Source organism: Pholcus phalangioides, unplaced genomic scaffold (assembly GCF_987345545.1).
Source record: "Pholcus phalangioides strain wild (caught in Gottingen) unplaced genomic scaffold, Ppha-v1.0 ptg000003l_1, whole genome shotgun sequence".
Lineage (NCBI taxonomy): Eukaryota > Metazoa > Arthropoda > Arachnida > Araneae > Pholcidae > Pholcus > Pholcus phalangioides.
The window spans coordinates 749806-767870 of record NW_028301596.1 but is presented as its reverse complement, the minus strand read 5'-3'; the positions used below and the strand labels follow the sequence as shown (position 1 = coordinate 767870).

At 34.3% G+C, this 18065-nt stretch overlaps 1 protein-coding gene across 1 annotated transcript; it reads right to left on the bottom strand.

Moving 5' to 3' along the window:
• Positions 1-419: 419 nt before the first annotated feature.
• Positions 420-17616, bottom strand: LOC149087867 (pre-mRNA-splicing factor RBM22). Its single transcript, XM_089242168.1, has 8 exons — positions 17292-17616; positions 14074-14290; positions 12650-12750; positions 4884-5056; positions 3885-4085; positions 2361-2602; positions 1655-1786; positions 420-678 (listed from the first exon to the last, which is right to left on the bottom strand). Exons 1-8 carry the CDS (start codon positions 17343-17345, stop codon positions 470-472), a joined length of 1329 nt encoding a protein of 442 aa, XP_089098294.1. The 5' UTR covers positions 17346-17616; the 3' UTR covers positions 420-469.
• Between the last annotated feature and the right edge of the window lie 449 nt (positions 17617-18065).

The following is an 18065-nucleotide window of genomic DNA, read 5'->3' as shown; positions in this document are numbered from 1 at the left end:
CTGTGAGCACAACTCTGGTCTATCGCCATGGGCAATTCACTTCCAAGTGAGTTGTGCCAGAAGTGTGAGTCAGTATCTAACAGTCTAGGTATTGTAATGTATCTAGTGTTGTGCCAGATTTTTAGTGCTGCCATCTGTATTTCAGAAGTGCAATGACAATATTTGTACCATTGTAGGCCTGTTGCTCTCTGTGGTGAGACTTTTTAACATAGATAGGCTCGCATTCGCACCTTGAAGTTGGGAACCACAGAAAACCAACCTCAGCCGACCACCACTGTGGCAGCAGTGGGGTTCAAACCTGGGGTCCTCGCGATGCAAGTCTGTCATTACGACCACGAAATATAACCACTCAATGCCAAAAGGTATGATAGAATCTTTCACACACATTAAAGAATTATCAAAAACACAGAAACAATGTCTACATATATACACATTTATTTCAATGGCTATAAAAATATTATAATAGTAATCATGCTTTAGCAATTGTTCCAGTAGATCCCATACGTTGAGGATCTTGCGAGGGATAATGGACCTCGTTGCCTTTGGATTCAGATGGTAACGGTGGTGGAGGAGGAAATGATCCAGGCGGTCTTATCGCTGTAGGAGGCGGTGGTCCTGGTGGCGGAGGAGGCATATGGCCAGGGGGCAAAAACATGGGGGGAGGTGGAAACCTCATGCCTATCGGAACAAATATATATCAATACATATTATTCATGAAGGCAACAGAAAATATTTATAAATTGTTCTGTTACAAGGCAACAACTTTTCACAGTTAAAATCACAAAAAACACACACATATATGATTTACCAAAAATGCACCGACAGCACTTCACCCTCGCTGCAATTCACAATAGAAAAATTCACTGACAAACAATTCACCAATGGAAAAATCATGGCTGGGAAAATTCACAAACAGTTCCTGACCAGTGACTGAGCAGAAAATGAATGAATATATGTGTGAGTGAGTGACCAAATGAGCTAGCAATTGAAAGAGTTAGTAACTTTAAGAGTGACCAAGTCAGTGGGCAAGTGAGTAACTGCATGAGTGACAACGTGAGTGACCATATGAATAATCAAATGAGTAAGTGACAGTCTAAGTGATCAGGTAAGTGAGTAACTGTATCTGTGATTGAGTGAGTGTGTTACCAACTGAGCGAGAGGCTATATGAGTGAGCCACTGACCATATGAGTGGGTAAGTGGGCAAAATATCAAATAAGTGACCATATGGGTGATCTACTCATTTCCTCACATCGGCTCACTCACTTACTCGCTCATTTGCGCACTCACTGAGTGAGCTGATGAGAAAATGAGTGGATCACCCATATAATCACTTATTTGATATTTTGCCCGCTTACCCACTCATATGGTCAGTGGCTCACTCATATGGCCTCTCGCTCAGTTGGTCCTTGAATCACTTGATCAATTGCTCACTTACTCATGCACTTGCTCATTCACTCACTCACTATGTCACTTCGTCGATGAATTGTCATGTAAGTGAATTTTTCTCTTGGTGAATTGTTGCTGGTGAATTTTCTGGTGATAAATTTTCCACACATACACGGGTGTTCCAGGAGTACAATGATTTCTTGGTATAATTACAATGATAAGGTTGCAGGGAAAAAAAAACACTGAGAAAACGAAATTAAATCTCACCTATTGGTGGTGGAGCATGGAGCATACCCATATGGAATGGTGGTAATGGAGGTGGCAATGGTGGCATCATTGGGGGAGTTGGTGGCAAGTTGAAGTAATTATTAGCCAATTCCTCTGGAGGTGGTGGCAATGCTGTAACAAAAATATCGTTGTTAAAAGTAACATCTCATCTATTCACATACTTATTTTCTTCATACAAATAAATATAGTTTTTAAAGTTGATATGAGTTTAAAGGTGCCTTCACATATCAACAGTGATTAGATACTCATGAGTGATCATTTTGTTGCTTTTCTCATAAAACATAATAATGCATCATCCTCTTCATATTGTACGAAAGCCCAGCTAATGGCTCAAAGATAACACACACGCTGTATTGCCATACCTTATATCTTCTGTTACAAACCTTGTTTCATTTGTTTTGGTTTTTTATACTACTTGATATTTTCTTTTTTTTTTTACTTAATTAGCAAATTGGACTTACTCGTAATTGACTATATGACCCATATTTTCCAGGATTCCCTCCCATTCTGACTTTGTTAAAAAAAGTGATAATTTTACACGGTTCAGGTCATCTCGCTTATGAAATAATGCTTATTCAGTCCCCAGAGTTGATGCTATACCGAGTTCTGGCAGTACATAAAACTTACTGTATGCACATCAGCACACCTACCTTATCCAATGAACAATATATTTAATAATACTCACCATCAGGAAGACCCGGAACAGGTTTGAGTTTCTTTTCAGCTTCTTTTGAAGATGCAGTGATAATTTTGGCCTGAGCTCGACCCCATTTAATGGTTAGCCTCCGTCCTCCCAAAATAAGTTTATTGAAAGCTTTTTCTGCTGCTGCCTCAGCCGATGATCTGTTAGTAAACTGGATGAATGCACATTGCTGCTTTGTCAACATTGTCACTGATCTAATCTCTCCATATTGATAGAAGTGATCCCTGAAAATCAAAGCAAATGGAATATATAATAAAAAAAAAAAACATTCAACTACAAAACACAAACTGTAATTTAGATAAATAAATAATGAATAAATAAAAAAAGAAGTATGTTCTAAAATACTCTAGCTTGTCTGTTTTCTCTGTGGAGACGCTCAAAATATTTGTTCATTCACAGATAACTGAGAAACAATTTCAGAGAATTTCATATGGATCTAAATTCTGTACAAAAATACAAAAGGGATTTGTGAAAAACGGTAATGGAATTTTTCATTCGCAAAAGTAATATCATGGAGATTTTTTCCCTTTGCAAAAACATGGCTTCCTGCAAGCTATCGCCGATTAGTACTAAGTTGCTAATCATTGCCGATCAGTATGTTAAATTACCTGTTATTACTGCTCTCAAAAATCAAATCTTGCAAACGAAAAAATGACCATCAGGCCCAGAATCGGGACACATGGTCAAAGCACATACAAGACATTTTGTCAGTTTCTGATGTCAAAAGGCCAAATTGATGCTGGCTGTTTGGGAAATTTTGTCATTTTATCCAGAAAATGATTTTTATTTTTGGGGATTTGATGCAATGAAGACAATTTACATCACACTTATGATGTCATTTCGGCGATAAGAAACAAAAGCAATGGTCTTTTTTTCCAGGTAAGTTCTTTGGGAATAATTGTTTTACCCAGAAACTAGAGATTTTATAAAATCAAGGTCAAAATTTGGAAGATATAAGAATTTTTTGAGAGATGGAGTAGAAATCCGGGAGACTTGGCAGCTATGGGATTTAGTTTGTTAGAGCAGCGGATGCAAAACCTGGATCATAGCTCATGAAAGGTGTTTACACAATAAAAATATCAAACCACACAACATGAAAAGCACAAATGTTTATGGCCCACAAGCAGTAGCAAACTTTTACATCTAGTCCTTAAACGAAAAAAATTGTGTATCCCCTGCTATAAAAGCTTTTTATAACAATTAGTAGTCATTTTACCCATGTAAATATTGATTGAAGTTTAAATTATGTATTGTAATTTGTAATTACTTGAAACTCCATGTAGAGCAAACCATTAAACTATGTACAAAAATCATATTAAATCATGCATTTTAATATAATTTTCATATTATATAAAAAACTATGTATAAATTATATATTATAATCACTTGGACTCCACATAGAGCAAACTATTGAATTTTTTTATAATGTTCTAGAAAGATGAGAGTCAGCTGCATATTCATTCACCCTCATAACGTATAATAACCTTAGTTTACAATTTCATATACCTCAGTTCTTTTTCTGTAAGCCTTTCTCCTAAATTTCCTATATATAGAGTTGTTATCGTTTTATCCTCTGGGGGTTCAAGTTTCGGCATTGTGGCAGCTCGTCTCAAGAGTTTATCTGCAACTGGGTCATTTGCACCATAGTATCTATCCTTGATGTTCTGATCAGCCAGTGGATCATCTGGATCAGTAGGTTTCTCATGTCTGTTTAAAAAAAAACATGTTAAAATCGGATAGAAAACAAATATCCTAAATTTATAGAATGAGAAAAAATGAGGAAATATTTTTATCTATTATACAAAATATAATACACATAATAAAAAATAACAAAAAAGCACTCCTTTTGTGCTTGTTTTTAGACACAAATAAATGCCTCTTAATTCAAATCTTTGAATGAAAACAATGTTTTTGAAAGTGGTAAAAGATAGTGAACAAAAGATAGACCTCCCACAGTAAACTAGAAAATGATGTATAAAAATTCAATTTATGTATTGTACAGGACACTTTTCTGGTTTTTCTGCAACCTTGTAGTTCTAGGGACCCAAGAGAAAAAGACTAAAGTGACTTTCTTGCACACACTGATGACAGTTATACTGCCAAAAAAATAATAATAATCCTTGGTTTCTGTGCATTTTTAGTTTTTCTAGGCTTTGTCACAAACACTGGACTGGAAAAGATCTCTGCAAAGGATTACTTTGATGGCAGTGTCCGGCCATTCATGTCCTGTACATTTTTGGTATATGGTAAAATCTTAATATACACCAAGAAATCAGATAAAGCATGTCCCGTCATTTTATTGAATTAATAAAAAAAATTAATATACCCCATTATATTATGGTTAGAGGTATGAGGCATGGGTAAACCACATGCCCTTTATCATCTTTTCCACTTGAGATGTTTCTCTTAGCCCCTTATTGAAAAAAGTATTAACATGCGAGGACCAAAAGTCATATACTGATATTTAGAAATCTGTAATAAAATAAAAGTAAAATATGCATATACCTATAAGGACACTCTTCTCCCCGCTTACATTCTCCTTTTACCCAAAAACTGCAAATGTGAGGACGATTCCGCTTGTAGTATGGAGTAGTTCGAGCAAGCTTCATCAGAAGATCACTTGGTCCTTGAGCTTTAGCGATTGCTCCATATGGTTGATTACTCTCCACATTCTGAATCTAAATGAAAAAATTGATTTCTATACAGTTAGACATACAGGTAGATCAATAATATATTAAGAGAAATGCTCAAAAGAATCTACATTCTCCTAAAAAAAAGTTTTAGAAAAGCGAAAAAAAAACAAAACTGCATTAAGCATAGGAAATTTTTAAAAGAAAAATGATGGGAGCGTAACTTTGTTATGTTGCATTTTCCATGTCCACACAATGTGAAAGTTAAACATATGTGAAATCATAATTAATTTTTCATTTTTTTAGTGATATTATGTAGATGATACTATTGGAAGTACCAATAGAAAAAATTAGAAGCATGGGGGGAATATATAACAGCTTCTTCAATGTCAACACCTGAGTCTTAAGACAAACATATCACATATTAAGTCAAGGAATGTAAGGTAAGTACCAAAACATTCTTATTTGTTAAAACTTTCAAAATGCTTTGATAGACATTTTACAGCAACATTTTTGTGTTAGAAATACAAATAGAAAGGGGCCACAACAGACAAAATACTTACTGAAATGGCTGAAAAAAGATGCCCATAAAAAATATGGATGCCAAATATATATAAACTATCAAAAATACAGAAATCCAATAACAATAAAAAACTAATAATTATCCCTTTCAGACACAACCCCCATCTATCGTAGTTGTGGGTGATGCTTTTACTAACATTTCACTCCCTTTCAAGGATAACCCTCTCTCTCATTTCCTGTCTCTAGCAGGACCACTCTTACCAAATGCGCAAAAATAATAGCAGGGGCCAGAGGCATCTTAATAACTTTGGAAACTCTCCTTAGCCCCAATTTCATATATTCTTTGTTAAAGGAAGAATTGGCACATTAAAAAAAAAAATCATACATTATAACAAAATATACAATGTAGAAAAACTCCAATACAAAAAAAATATAGACACAAATTTGAATTAACAAAAAATTTTAATGAAAATTTCTTACAGAAAAGTTTTTTAAATTGATGTAAGAAATAATTTCAGAACTGATTAAAATTGGACCTAATGAAAGAAATTCTTTGGGAACTAATGTATATTCCGAATCAATGAATCAAAAATGAGAAAAACTATTAACAGAGATAATCCCAACACACACGAAAATTCAGAATAAATGAAAGAAATGCTTCTGGAATTGATTAAAATTCTGAATAAATGAAAGAAGTACTTTCACAATTAATGAAATTTTAGAATTTCAGAATTGATGAAAATTTATCATTACTGTAAGTGAGGGGGCCCTATGCGGCTGCAGCTGTCGCACACCCCTAAGAGCAGCTTTGGTCTCTAGGTATAATAAAAGATAAATTAAAAAGAATCACTTTGCCCAAAACTATAGAAGAATATTGATAATGTGATCAGGACAAATAACAATTTGCAAAATACAGACATGTTTCAGCACTCATGGGTGTCATTATCAAGGTGGAAAAACAAACATGTTCTATCCCAACAAAACACTTGGTCAGAATGACAGAGCGTCTGTAGTGGTCAGAGTTGTTTCCCTCTTGCTATAATGTCACAAGCTGTCACAATCATTCAAAGCGGGAGTTTCTATCCAGTATAATAATAGTAATAATAAAGAGGGAAAAGTAAAGCAGCCTTTAGCTGTGTAAAAGTACACGCACAATACGCAAAACATGCACAATACTTCTATTTTCTCCATTATTCAACGCTCCTTATTTCATAGCCACTTAAAGGGCACCTTTAAAGACTGCGTAATACCCCCCCTTTTACTTTCCCTTTTCATTTTTACAAACAACCCACAGGAAAAACTTTTCCTTCCAAATGCATGGCCAAGTCTTCGTAGATCATGGGGGTGGAATTGACCAATGGTGTTAATTTTAATACTAATATATATATCTACATATATGACCCAATAGAAGGATCCTTTTCTGAAACCGAACTACCAATGGAAAAAAAAAGGTTATTGCCCTTTAAAACTCAACTTGACAAAAAATGACGAGTTCTGTGAGCTGTATTTTGTAGACATTGAATTTTTCGATTGGATGTTCGGTGACAGATGAGGATGGAGAAAAGATAGGAAAGGCATTCTTATTACATTTTAATTAGAATTATGGAGATTTAACTAAAACCCAAATTAAGCTGAAATTATCGGAAAAGACAGTTGATTTGATATTTGATTTTGATTGATTTATTTGTAAATATTTTGCCACTACCATCCCTTCCAAAATCAAATTGTATACACGATCTTGCACACAATACCAGTTTCCTTTGAAATTTCACAAAGAAATAATTGAATTCAAATCATTGCTTCAACATATAATATAAATGTTCTCTACCCATTGCATAGGCAGGAAAAAAAAGCAAGAGGATAAAATGTTTTTTCATAGAAAAGTAGCTGGTATTGGCTTTGTTTTCAACAATGAAAAGGGAGGGTCTCTCCTCTTTAGATCCTTTTATCTATTTACTCAGACAGCAGATTCAGTGACCTTGGCCAACATTTTCCAGTATGTAAAATCCTACCTTTCAACTGATGACATTTCACTCAGTAGGGAATATGAAAAGCAATTTTCCATGGAAAAAAATGAGGATAAACCACTTGAATGTAGATTTATCCTTTGATTTTTTCCCCCTTCAGATTTTCCCTGACCGTTTTCTGATTCTTCCTGATTTTCCAGGTTCCTGGGAACCCTATATTAGACTTCTTTGAGAGTACTTACAGCTTTTTATGAACAATTAGTAACTGACACAAAATCAACGCCCTTTATTCCATTGCACTACCATATTTTCATTTTGAAAAAACATTTGAATAATATTCGAAAGGGCCAAGCTGGGTATATGGCGTCACTAACAGCAGGGGGCAACAACTATGACATCAAAACTGAGAATAAAAATATTGAGGTGAAGGAAACAACTGACCACCACAGATGCCCTCTCATTCTGACCACGCTTTTTGCTTGGAACAGACCGTGTTTGATTTTCCATCTTGATAATGGCACACACAAGTGCCGAAACATATGTTGGTGTTTTGTATATTGTTATTTGTTCTCATCACATCGTCAATATTCTTCTATAATAAATGATTTTATGTATCCAATTAGATTTCCTGAACATTGTATTAAATTATTAATCATTTTTGAAATACCAATCTTTTATGACTATAATATATTTTCATATTGAAGTATGAAAATCAAATGTAATGACCTTTACCAAATACAGTAGACCCACTTATAACAAAGTTGGAAAAAGTAGAGAGAAACAAAACTATGAACCTCTCCGCCAATTGCATGAAGTACAGATGACTGGATACGAAGGTAATTGGAAAGAAAAGTCACATTCCTTGTGGGGAATCAAACCACCAACCTCTTACTTTCCGGGCATGTGTTCTACCATTAAACTACAGAGGACAGACATTTTCTTTCCTAAGAACACTGTGTTCTTTTGAGCTGAACAGGACTGAACAATAGACAGCCGTTTAACTCAACAGCAGCTCATAATGAAATTAGCCTCCAGATGGCGACATAGAACGAAACGATAAATACCAAGTGAAGATTGCTTTGTTACGAGCTGATGCTGAGTTAGGAGGCTGTCTATTGCACAGTCCCGTTCAGCCCTAAGGAACACAGTGTTCTTAGGAAAGAAAATGTCTATCCTCTGTAGTTTAATGGTAGAACAAGCGCCAGGAAAGTGTGAGGTTGGTGCTTTGATTCCCCACAGAGCAATGTGACTTTTCTTTCCAATTACCTTCGCTTGGTATCCAGTTATCTGTAATTCGTAAAGCAGAGAAAGTCTTTGTTATACGCAAACTTTATTATATCCGTACCAACTTGAAAATGTGTTTAAGCAAAATAAAACATTTTACATGCAAGATATGCATTTTTCAATCACCTGAACAATCTTAAAATGAATAGATAAAATAACGTATCTTAATAAACATTTAATTAAAATCTCGTGTAATTGAATGCATCAACAAAAATATGCATCAATCACATTGATTCTTTTCTTTTTCCTTAATATTTTTTGCAGGCTTTGAACGTTAATCATTTTTGCCAAATAAGCATGCTTTTGTTGTATAGTAAGAGCACGGACATAGAAAATTTTTTTTGTCTCCTTTCTTTTAAACCAGTTGAAGAGAGTTACAAACTTTGAATAATCCTGAATTTTTTTATTCCCTACCTTTTTCCACTTACTGCTGAGTTACAATTTTTAAAGCAATGAGTAGCATTTTGCACCTGGACATTCTCAAAATTAATTTGCACACAATGAACCCATTACAACTAATGTCCAAATCTAGCTTGAAAATGGCAAATGTGCACTAAAAAAGTAGTTTGGAGCAGGGTTGAAGCTATGGTCGCATTTCGCAAAATGTGAAAGAAAATCTTAGAATGTGAAAGTAGAAGCCTATTTTGCAAAAGGAGGTACGTACGGAAGGTACGAAACGAGTAGACATTCATCCATCAATCACTACCATTTTTGCATTTTGCTAAAGCTTACAGCATTTTGAATTTTATGATGAAGGAATTTTTTATCTAGCTTAAACCCTGGTTTGGAGGTTAGATTCTTGGGAATAAATAGCCTCACTTCTTTCCTTTCTTCCTATAATAAGGCATTCTGCAAACCAAATAAGATTTAACAGAGAAAAGTAGAAAAGAAAGAAGCTAAATAGGATTTTAAAGTACCGAAAACAGTCCTACTAGAATGTCTTCTTAGTAAAGAAATAAGACATCATCAGTTGCGGAATAGTAATTTTACAGATAAGAAGATTCAGATAAGATTACAAAGAAATTTGTGACAATTTCACATTTGAAAATTCTTATAGGCATACTTTGCTGAAATCTGTGTTCATTATAAGTAGAGCACAGATTATATGCATTTACATATTTTGGCCTTTTTTATCATTAATGCATATAAATGCTAAAATCAAAGAATTTTTAGAATAAGTGCATATTTTTGAAGGTTTATTTGAGCTTACTGTATTTTTTAATAATTTATAAAATAAATATTTTTCATAATATTTTCATATCAGGTTTTTTTCCTGAAGGTAGGATTTAGTGAATTAATAGATATTTTTAAAGTATTTTACGAATATTAATTGTTTTATTGAAAGGCTATTCCTGGAGATATGTCAAAACCAGGATTGGCAAGGTTTTGGACAGTACGGTAAATACCATGGTTTTTACCGTACTGTCCAAAACCTCCTATCTATAACTAACTATAAGTGAAAACTTTGCAATTTGATAAAGAGGTAACTTCTATAATCAAATATTAAACTTTATATTATATAAATTATATTATTAATTACATTAAATATAATAAAATTTTGAAATTCAAAACAGTATATGTAAAAGGTTGCATGACTGACATCAGGTTATCAAACAATTGAAAACTAAACCGTTTTGAGGTTAAATATAAGATTTATAGAAACACATGAAAGATACAAGAATAGGATAGAAATTTGCCCCACGAAAATGAGAAAAAAGCAATAAATTAGATATGACTACAGAATTAAATTTACGAAATAATCGAACACTAATAATCAAGTGCAGCTGCGCCTTTTAACATTTGATAACACATAACTAATTTAGCTGCCCTATCTGTGCCAAAATGATTTCTAAGACAACAAAATTTGAAAATATTCTTTCAATTGATGCATAACTGGGGGACATGAAAATAAAAAAACAATGTGTTAAAGACAGTCTTTTGATGTCTTCTTCCAGTGTTTTTCTTATTGCTGTTGTCCCCCATGTGATAGAATTGTGAATATACCTTGAATTTATTTGGTGGAATATTAGCTTCCAGCCTCATAAGAGCAACAATTTAAATTTAACAAAAATTTTAGGTCTTGAAGTCTTTTATCATCATGTAGGCGTAATCAGTGTTTGTGAAATTGTGTTCTGTTAGTCGTGTAGGTGCTACATAATGTTCTCATTTTCTTCAGATATTTTCCTTTATTTATAATTAGTTTTTGAAAATTGAGAATGTAAAATAGAAAGTTCACTTGAAAATGTAAAGAAAAAAGTTTGAAAAGTCAAAATAGAACAATTTGCATCAAATAAACACTACACCATTGATATATATTCACATCATTATATTGCTATCTAATAAAAAATAATATTTATGTTGAGTTTCAGAATAATGCAATGATTATAACTGTGACTATGCGTATTTGGTACCTCCAATATTATGTATTTTTTAAAGAAAATTGTGTCGAGAGATTCGGCAGGGTTTTGGACAATCACTGTCCTAAATACAGTACCTGCTTCATAATCATACATAAAAAATAAGATGTGAAAGAGAAATAACATTTATAACAAACTAAAAAATTAAAAACAGTGTTTATTTAAACAGTTATATACGTGATGTTAATTTACTATCAGATTTCCAACTTAAAACCATCAATTTGGTGAAACAATTTACTTAGGGAAAAAAAAAAAGACACCTTTTTGAAATATTTTTGATTTTGTTTTATTTTCTGCTAGTATTTTTTTTTAATTTGAAACTTGGAGGTTTTGGACAGTTTATCCCGCGTGTCCTGTCCAAAACCCTAACCCTGGTCAAAACGTTAATTTTTTTTTTTAGAAAATAGTGTCAGAATTCTTTTTTACTGGTACTTTTGTTACATTACCACAGAGTTGGTTGGCTGAAAAGTTGGTTTTCTATAGTTCCCGATTTTGAGGTGCAAATGTGAGCCGAACTCCCCATTAAAAGTCTTGCCACAGAGAACAAGACGCCTACAATGATACAATTATTCGAGCAATACACTTCCCTCATAGTTAGAAAAATTGACGGCACATGGCAGCACCGCACAGGACAATCATTACACAGAAACAGACTTCATATCAAGTCTACAACACATACATGCACAGTTTCCAGCATGGCCCAGGTCTTCGACTACCTGATAAAATCTCTTTATAGAGACAGAGCAGTGGTCCATGATCTGGCTAGGCGGAAAAGGAGGTATTTTCATTACTGAGCAGCTACAACAAACTGAAAATTGAGAATGTCAGAATAAAAACATGTAAAAGTTATTTGCATATGCGGTGTATACATACGTGGTGAATTTTTTTTCTGTGAATGAATACATATGCACTAGGAAATAGAAAAGATGCATTGTAAAAATGGATCTGCTTTTTTTTTATGCACTGTGAATTTTTTATGCATGGTACCTATTTTCTCATTTTTTGTGCATATTTTGGAATTTTTAATGTTTTAAGGTATTTACTGCATATTCTGGGGGTTTTATTTTCATGTGCATATTTGCATAATTTTAGAGCATTGTAGTGCCACCTTTTTAGTGCATATAATCTGGCCTCATGATAAGCAATCAAAGTAGCATAGATAAGGAACACAAAATTCACAGGACATGGAAAGTATTTGTTACATGTGGAAATTCGTAATATCAGTGTTTGTTATAAGCGAGTTTGACTGTATCTTAGTAAAAGTCATTGAATGTGACAGTTTAAAAGTCATTGAAAAGGGACTTAGGTGTTTTTGTGTTAAATATGAATGTGAAATAGGTGTGTAGAATTATCACAAGATTGGCATTACAGAATGCACAGAAGTGCATTGTTGAAAAATTTATTTAATTGATTTTTTAATACAATTTTTTGCACCATAAATATCAACTTACCTCTCTTTCAAGATTCTGGGAATAATACTCCCTATTTACTTCAGATTTCGGGACATCATCTTTCAGATTTAAAGCATAATCACGCACTTGAACAGGCAAACCTGCAAGCCAAAAACATATGCAGATGAGTTTAGGGAAAAGAACCATTCAAGATTCTTAGAGATGAAGATAAATATTTTCATATAGGGCCTATCATATTTTCTGCATTTCTCACTAATTCGAGTCACACATTCTCAAAGAATCAATTGACTTGGTTGATTTGAAGCTCATTTGTTCTTTTTCATAGAGTAAAACCTCTCTCTTGTGGACACCAGTGGGACAGAAAAATTTGCCTGTAAAAGAGGGGTGACCTCTTTTAGGGGTTTGAAATGCATACTTTTACTATACAAGAGGACATTATTTTTTGACCATAAAAGAGGGATGACCGCACATCTGAGGGGGTTTTACTGCATTAAGATTTTTTTTTTAAATTAACTACATGTTGAAGGCAGTTCAATTCTGTTTGCTTTTGCCACCTTAAAACTTGATATATTTTGAATGTCATACATTAAACATATTCTTTCTCGTAAATTTTATTTCTTGTGAACACGTGTTTATCAAGATTTGAAGCAGCAGAGCAAACAATTGAAGAATTGCACTGCGAAACACATTGTACTACAAAAATTACCGCATATTTTCCTCAATCTCTGAGTATTCAAAACACAGTATCTATATTTTGAACATAGGCTAACAATAATTAGATTAGTGTGATAAAAGTAAATACTCAATTTTTATTATCATTATCAAGTTCTTGGATGAAACATGTTTGCTGCAGTAAAAAGTATTATTTTATTTCGATTTCCCTATTTATTAAGAATTCAATATAGTGGCCTTCTGAATGTATTCTCTGATCTGATTGAACCTTGCTTTTTCTAGCATGCCAGGAATGGACCAGACTCCATTATTCAAAAAGATTATGTCCCCCAATTTTTATATCATGATGACTAGTGCAGGGGAATAATGATACACAGTCAAAATTGTAGCAAGCCTCTGGATATAAAGGACATTTTTATACCTTGTCTCCCCCCCATGATGTTCTCATCACGTTCAGATGGCTAACCAAATTTTCAGGCTCTTGTCCATCTGACCAGTTGAATAACAGTAGCACTCAAGATGAATTCATTAAAATTGTTGGAATATATTTTAGGTCATTTCAAAAACTGCAGAAAAAGACTATCTTACATACTGTTCTGCCATCGCAGCTGCATAAAAGATAGAAATTTATGTAGTCACCAATCCCTTGCAAAAGGCTGTTTCGAATCAATTGTGATCATTTACTTATGCCAAAGTATTGGTAGAGTATATTTTGTCTACTTCAAAAAAAAAATGGTTAGCGTCTTTAGTCCATCACCACTTTTTCACTTGAATTATGAATAAATGCTTACCATATTCTAGATCTAGTAAGCAAGTCTGGCACACATTCTTTTGTTTGCTGCAAGTCTGACACACTTCCGTCTTTTTGAAGCGCATTCTCGCTCCAGGACACCATCGAAAGACTGTGAATGGCCTTGAACATATTTTGCATTCTTTCCCAAACTTCTCTTTTGTCATGCGTATATAGGGATTGTCCCCAAGACATGTCTGGCATAAAACTGGAAAATCCTAGAAAAGAAGGTGTCAAATGGTCTGATTTTTCAAATTTTTTTTTTTTGTAGAACATACAATAAAATTGTAGAACATAAAAAAAACTGCATGACATGCTAATTGGTAATGAACAAATTTCCCTTGCCCTTAAGAACAAGTTACATTAATTTAATGGCAATTATGAGATTTGATCATGCTTGACACAATCCCCAAAGCAGAATGTGCCAAAATCTATGACGTACGTTGCAGAACAATTACCGCTACTGCAGAACAATTTTGGAAGTGTAAAAAAACACTGTTACATGTTACTGGGGATTTTTACTGCAGAAAATTTCATCAGCCGAGGGCTCGTCACAGAATAGTGCTAAACATTCTGCTTTGGGGACACAATGACACTTTCTTGGGAAGCATTAAAATTTATACTACAGCTTGAGCTAAATCCATGAATGAATCAAGAGGGACTAATTGTCAGGACTTGACAAATCCCAGATCTTAGGCAGCAATATTTCAATTCACTTAGTCTCGCTTAACTACAGCAATGCCAATTGTTATCACTATGTATGTTCCAAGAGATTCAAACAGTGACTGAACTTTTAACAACAGAATTCATTAGCATCTTTACATCCTCACTTTTATTTTTGCCATTTTATGCAGTTATTTATGCTCAAAACACTCACACCCCACCAGCGCCACAGTGGTGGTAGCTGAATTTGGTTTTCAGTGCTGTGCGAATGCGAGCAAATCTCTGTTAAAAAAGAATCTCAACGGCAGCAACAGTCTCACAACGATATAAATATTCAATCATCAAACTTTATCCACAATTTGAAATATAGATGGCAACAGTGAAAAATTAGACAACACTCGCTACGCACTCAGACGATGCACACACTTTGTTTCAGACTCGGCTATAAAGCTGGGCTGAAAAAGATCTCGGCAATGGTCTGGTAGCAGTCCTGACGTTCATTCAATCATTTTCAAAGCACTCACCGAATAGCACCAGTATATGTTGATAACAGCTGTGATTTAGCAATGTAACAGCCATCATAATGGTAATTTTACTCACTGACTAATGCCTGAAAATTTATTATGCGGCTCAGAACATTGTTTTCATCGTTTTGATGAAATGCAATGATTCTCAAAGGATGTGACACAACACCCAGGGCTGCAATTAGGTGATTGGTCAACTGGATCAGGCATGCATTTTGGTGCCCCTTGTAAGGTTGAGGTTAAAGTGTGAAATTTGCCCTTCCTCTCTTGTGCGGTACCAAGGGCATCAGACCTGCTTGCTCCCCGCAGTTGCAGCCCTGATGACACACCCCAGAGCGCTGTCAAATAGGTAAGGGATATAATTAATCATATTCAATAAATACAAATACAACGCCACAACAGGCAAAATGCCAAAGGTGGCTGAGAAAAAGATACCCATAAAAATATGGATGTCATATATTTCAAAAATGCAGCAACCCAATTAAAAATGCAATTAATAAAAATTATAAACAATATATACACGTGATAAAAATTATACAATGCCCATAAAGAATACTTATGGTTGTCTTATTCTAAATATGGATAGCTTCTCGATGAAGTAATCTCTCATATCACTTAATTGATAGCGGGATATAAATCAGGAACAGCTTTGATATTGGTTACCACTTCCCTTGGCGACTTTTTTCTGATGACAAATCGCTAATGCCGACATAGTGGTGCTGGATTGCCTACTTTTCTACATTTATATAGAATCACTGATTCCAGGTGCTGCTAGTTCCAACAAACATGTTTTTTTTCATTCATGTGTTTAGAGTGAGTCTTTCCAAAATTTGAAACAAACATCATTGAATTTTTGTTGTCTCCCCCCCCCCCCCCCCCAGCGATTTGATTATTCTCTTCTGCCATTGATATTGGTCAGGTTTTATCATTTATTTATATTTATTAATCCATTGCCATGCATTTTGATTCATTACCACTTTTATGCCCCGATTGTTTTTTTTTTTTTATATATATACAATGAATAGTTTATTTATACAACAGGAAGGACCGTTGTTCATATAAAACAGTCTGGATACCTTATATTCTTTTGACGTTATAGTCTATAAAATAGAATATATTAAATATTTTTCATCGTTATGCTTTCTGTGCTGGCATTTTTTTTAAGTCTGTTGGCCTTGATGGCTTTTCATCGAAAGTGATTGGCAAAAGAAAAAGTTTCCAAGAGCTGAATAATATGGGGGGAAATTGTGGGCCCCCCCCTCATAAAATATGAGATTATCCAATGCACCCACACATAAAATGCCAGATACACACTGGAACGGATTCGCAGCTGAAGATATCTGTTTCTGCTCTATTTGCAACTGAAGATGTCTACCTTTGCTCTATTTGAATCTGAAGAGATGCCTGATTGTACTCCTTCGCAGCTGAAAATGTGCCTTAGCTCCATTTATAGCCGAAGGTATCTGCCTTCGCACAGGTGCGAATACGGGGAAGGGTAATGGAACCACTGCCCCTCTCACAAGCCAAATAATTTGGAAGATTTGTGCCTCGCAAAATACAAGGCAATCAGACGAACTTACACCATTTGGCCCTGGATCTGCGCCTGATCAAATGTCTTATTTTATTAACATGGCATTTTTGATTATATTACAAACTTTTTCAACGTAAATCCTTAGTGTGGTTGTTACTCAATTGTTACAGTTGTGTGATTGCTACAGTTGCTCAATTGATTGTGTTTTCAATAGCAATGTGATACCTACTATCAATATTATAACCAATATGTTATCAGCAATGTCTGTTGAATACAAAAATTTATATATATGTATATATTTTTGTACAAACTGGTTTTACGAAATCCATTCCTTTTGCAATGTTATTTATTACCAACCTTGCTTAGGTGAATAGGTGGGAAATAATATTTCAATTACTCGTATAATATGCCAAACCATTGGTAATTTGGCGATGAGTTCTAAATGATATAAAATGAATAACACATATAACAAAAAATGAAACCGCCAAGAATAATAATTACCGAATCCTCCCAGTTCAATCTATTGTAAGTATTGGACCCTTTGGAGGTCGCCATGTTGAGCCGTGACGCTAATTGACGGTGTTCACTTCAAGATAGGTCGAGTTGTGAACTTCTCTTTTTGCGGAGTTTCATCATTATGGGATGCCCATACATCCCGTATTTATTGGGAAAGCTGCATTCATCGTTTTGGTGAAAATACTCATTTTGTCGGACATACAGTAAGAGAATGATTGATCAAAATTTAACGGGATGAAATTTTCACCTGTCGTCTGCTTTTCTCGAAGTACTTCGTTTTTGGCGTCTCCTTATGCGCCACGAAAAGAACCGAACTTTTTGTTTTATTCAGCTCAGTTAAATCGCTTTGCCTGTGAGGAACTGAAATGAACGAAAGCTTCTGCTCCATTGGCAGGATTGCTATAATCACCACATAAGTCACTTTTGATTCTACAACTAGATGACAGCACCAATAATGTGGACCAAGCGAAAGAAAAACGCTTTTTTTCCTTTGTCGTCTGCTTTTCTGGGAGTACTTTGTTTTGGGACTGTCCTCATTTGTTATGAAAAGAACTGAACTTTTTATTTCATCCAGTTCAGTTGAAAGACTCTCTTTATAGGGAACCGAACTAAACGAGCATTTCTGCAATCACCACATTAGTCTTTTTCAATTCTAAAATCAGATGACAGCACCAATACTATGGATCAAACATTAGAGAAATGTCATTTTCATTTGTGGTCTGCTTTCCTAGGGGTACTTTTGTTTTAAGCCATGAAGAG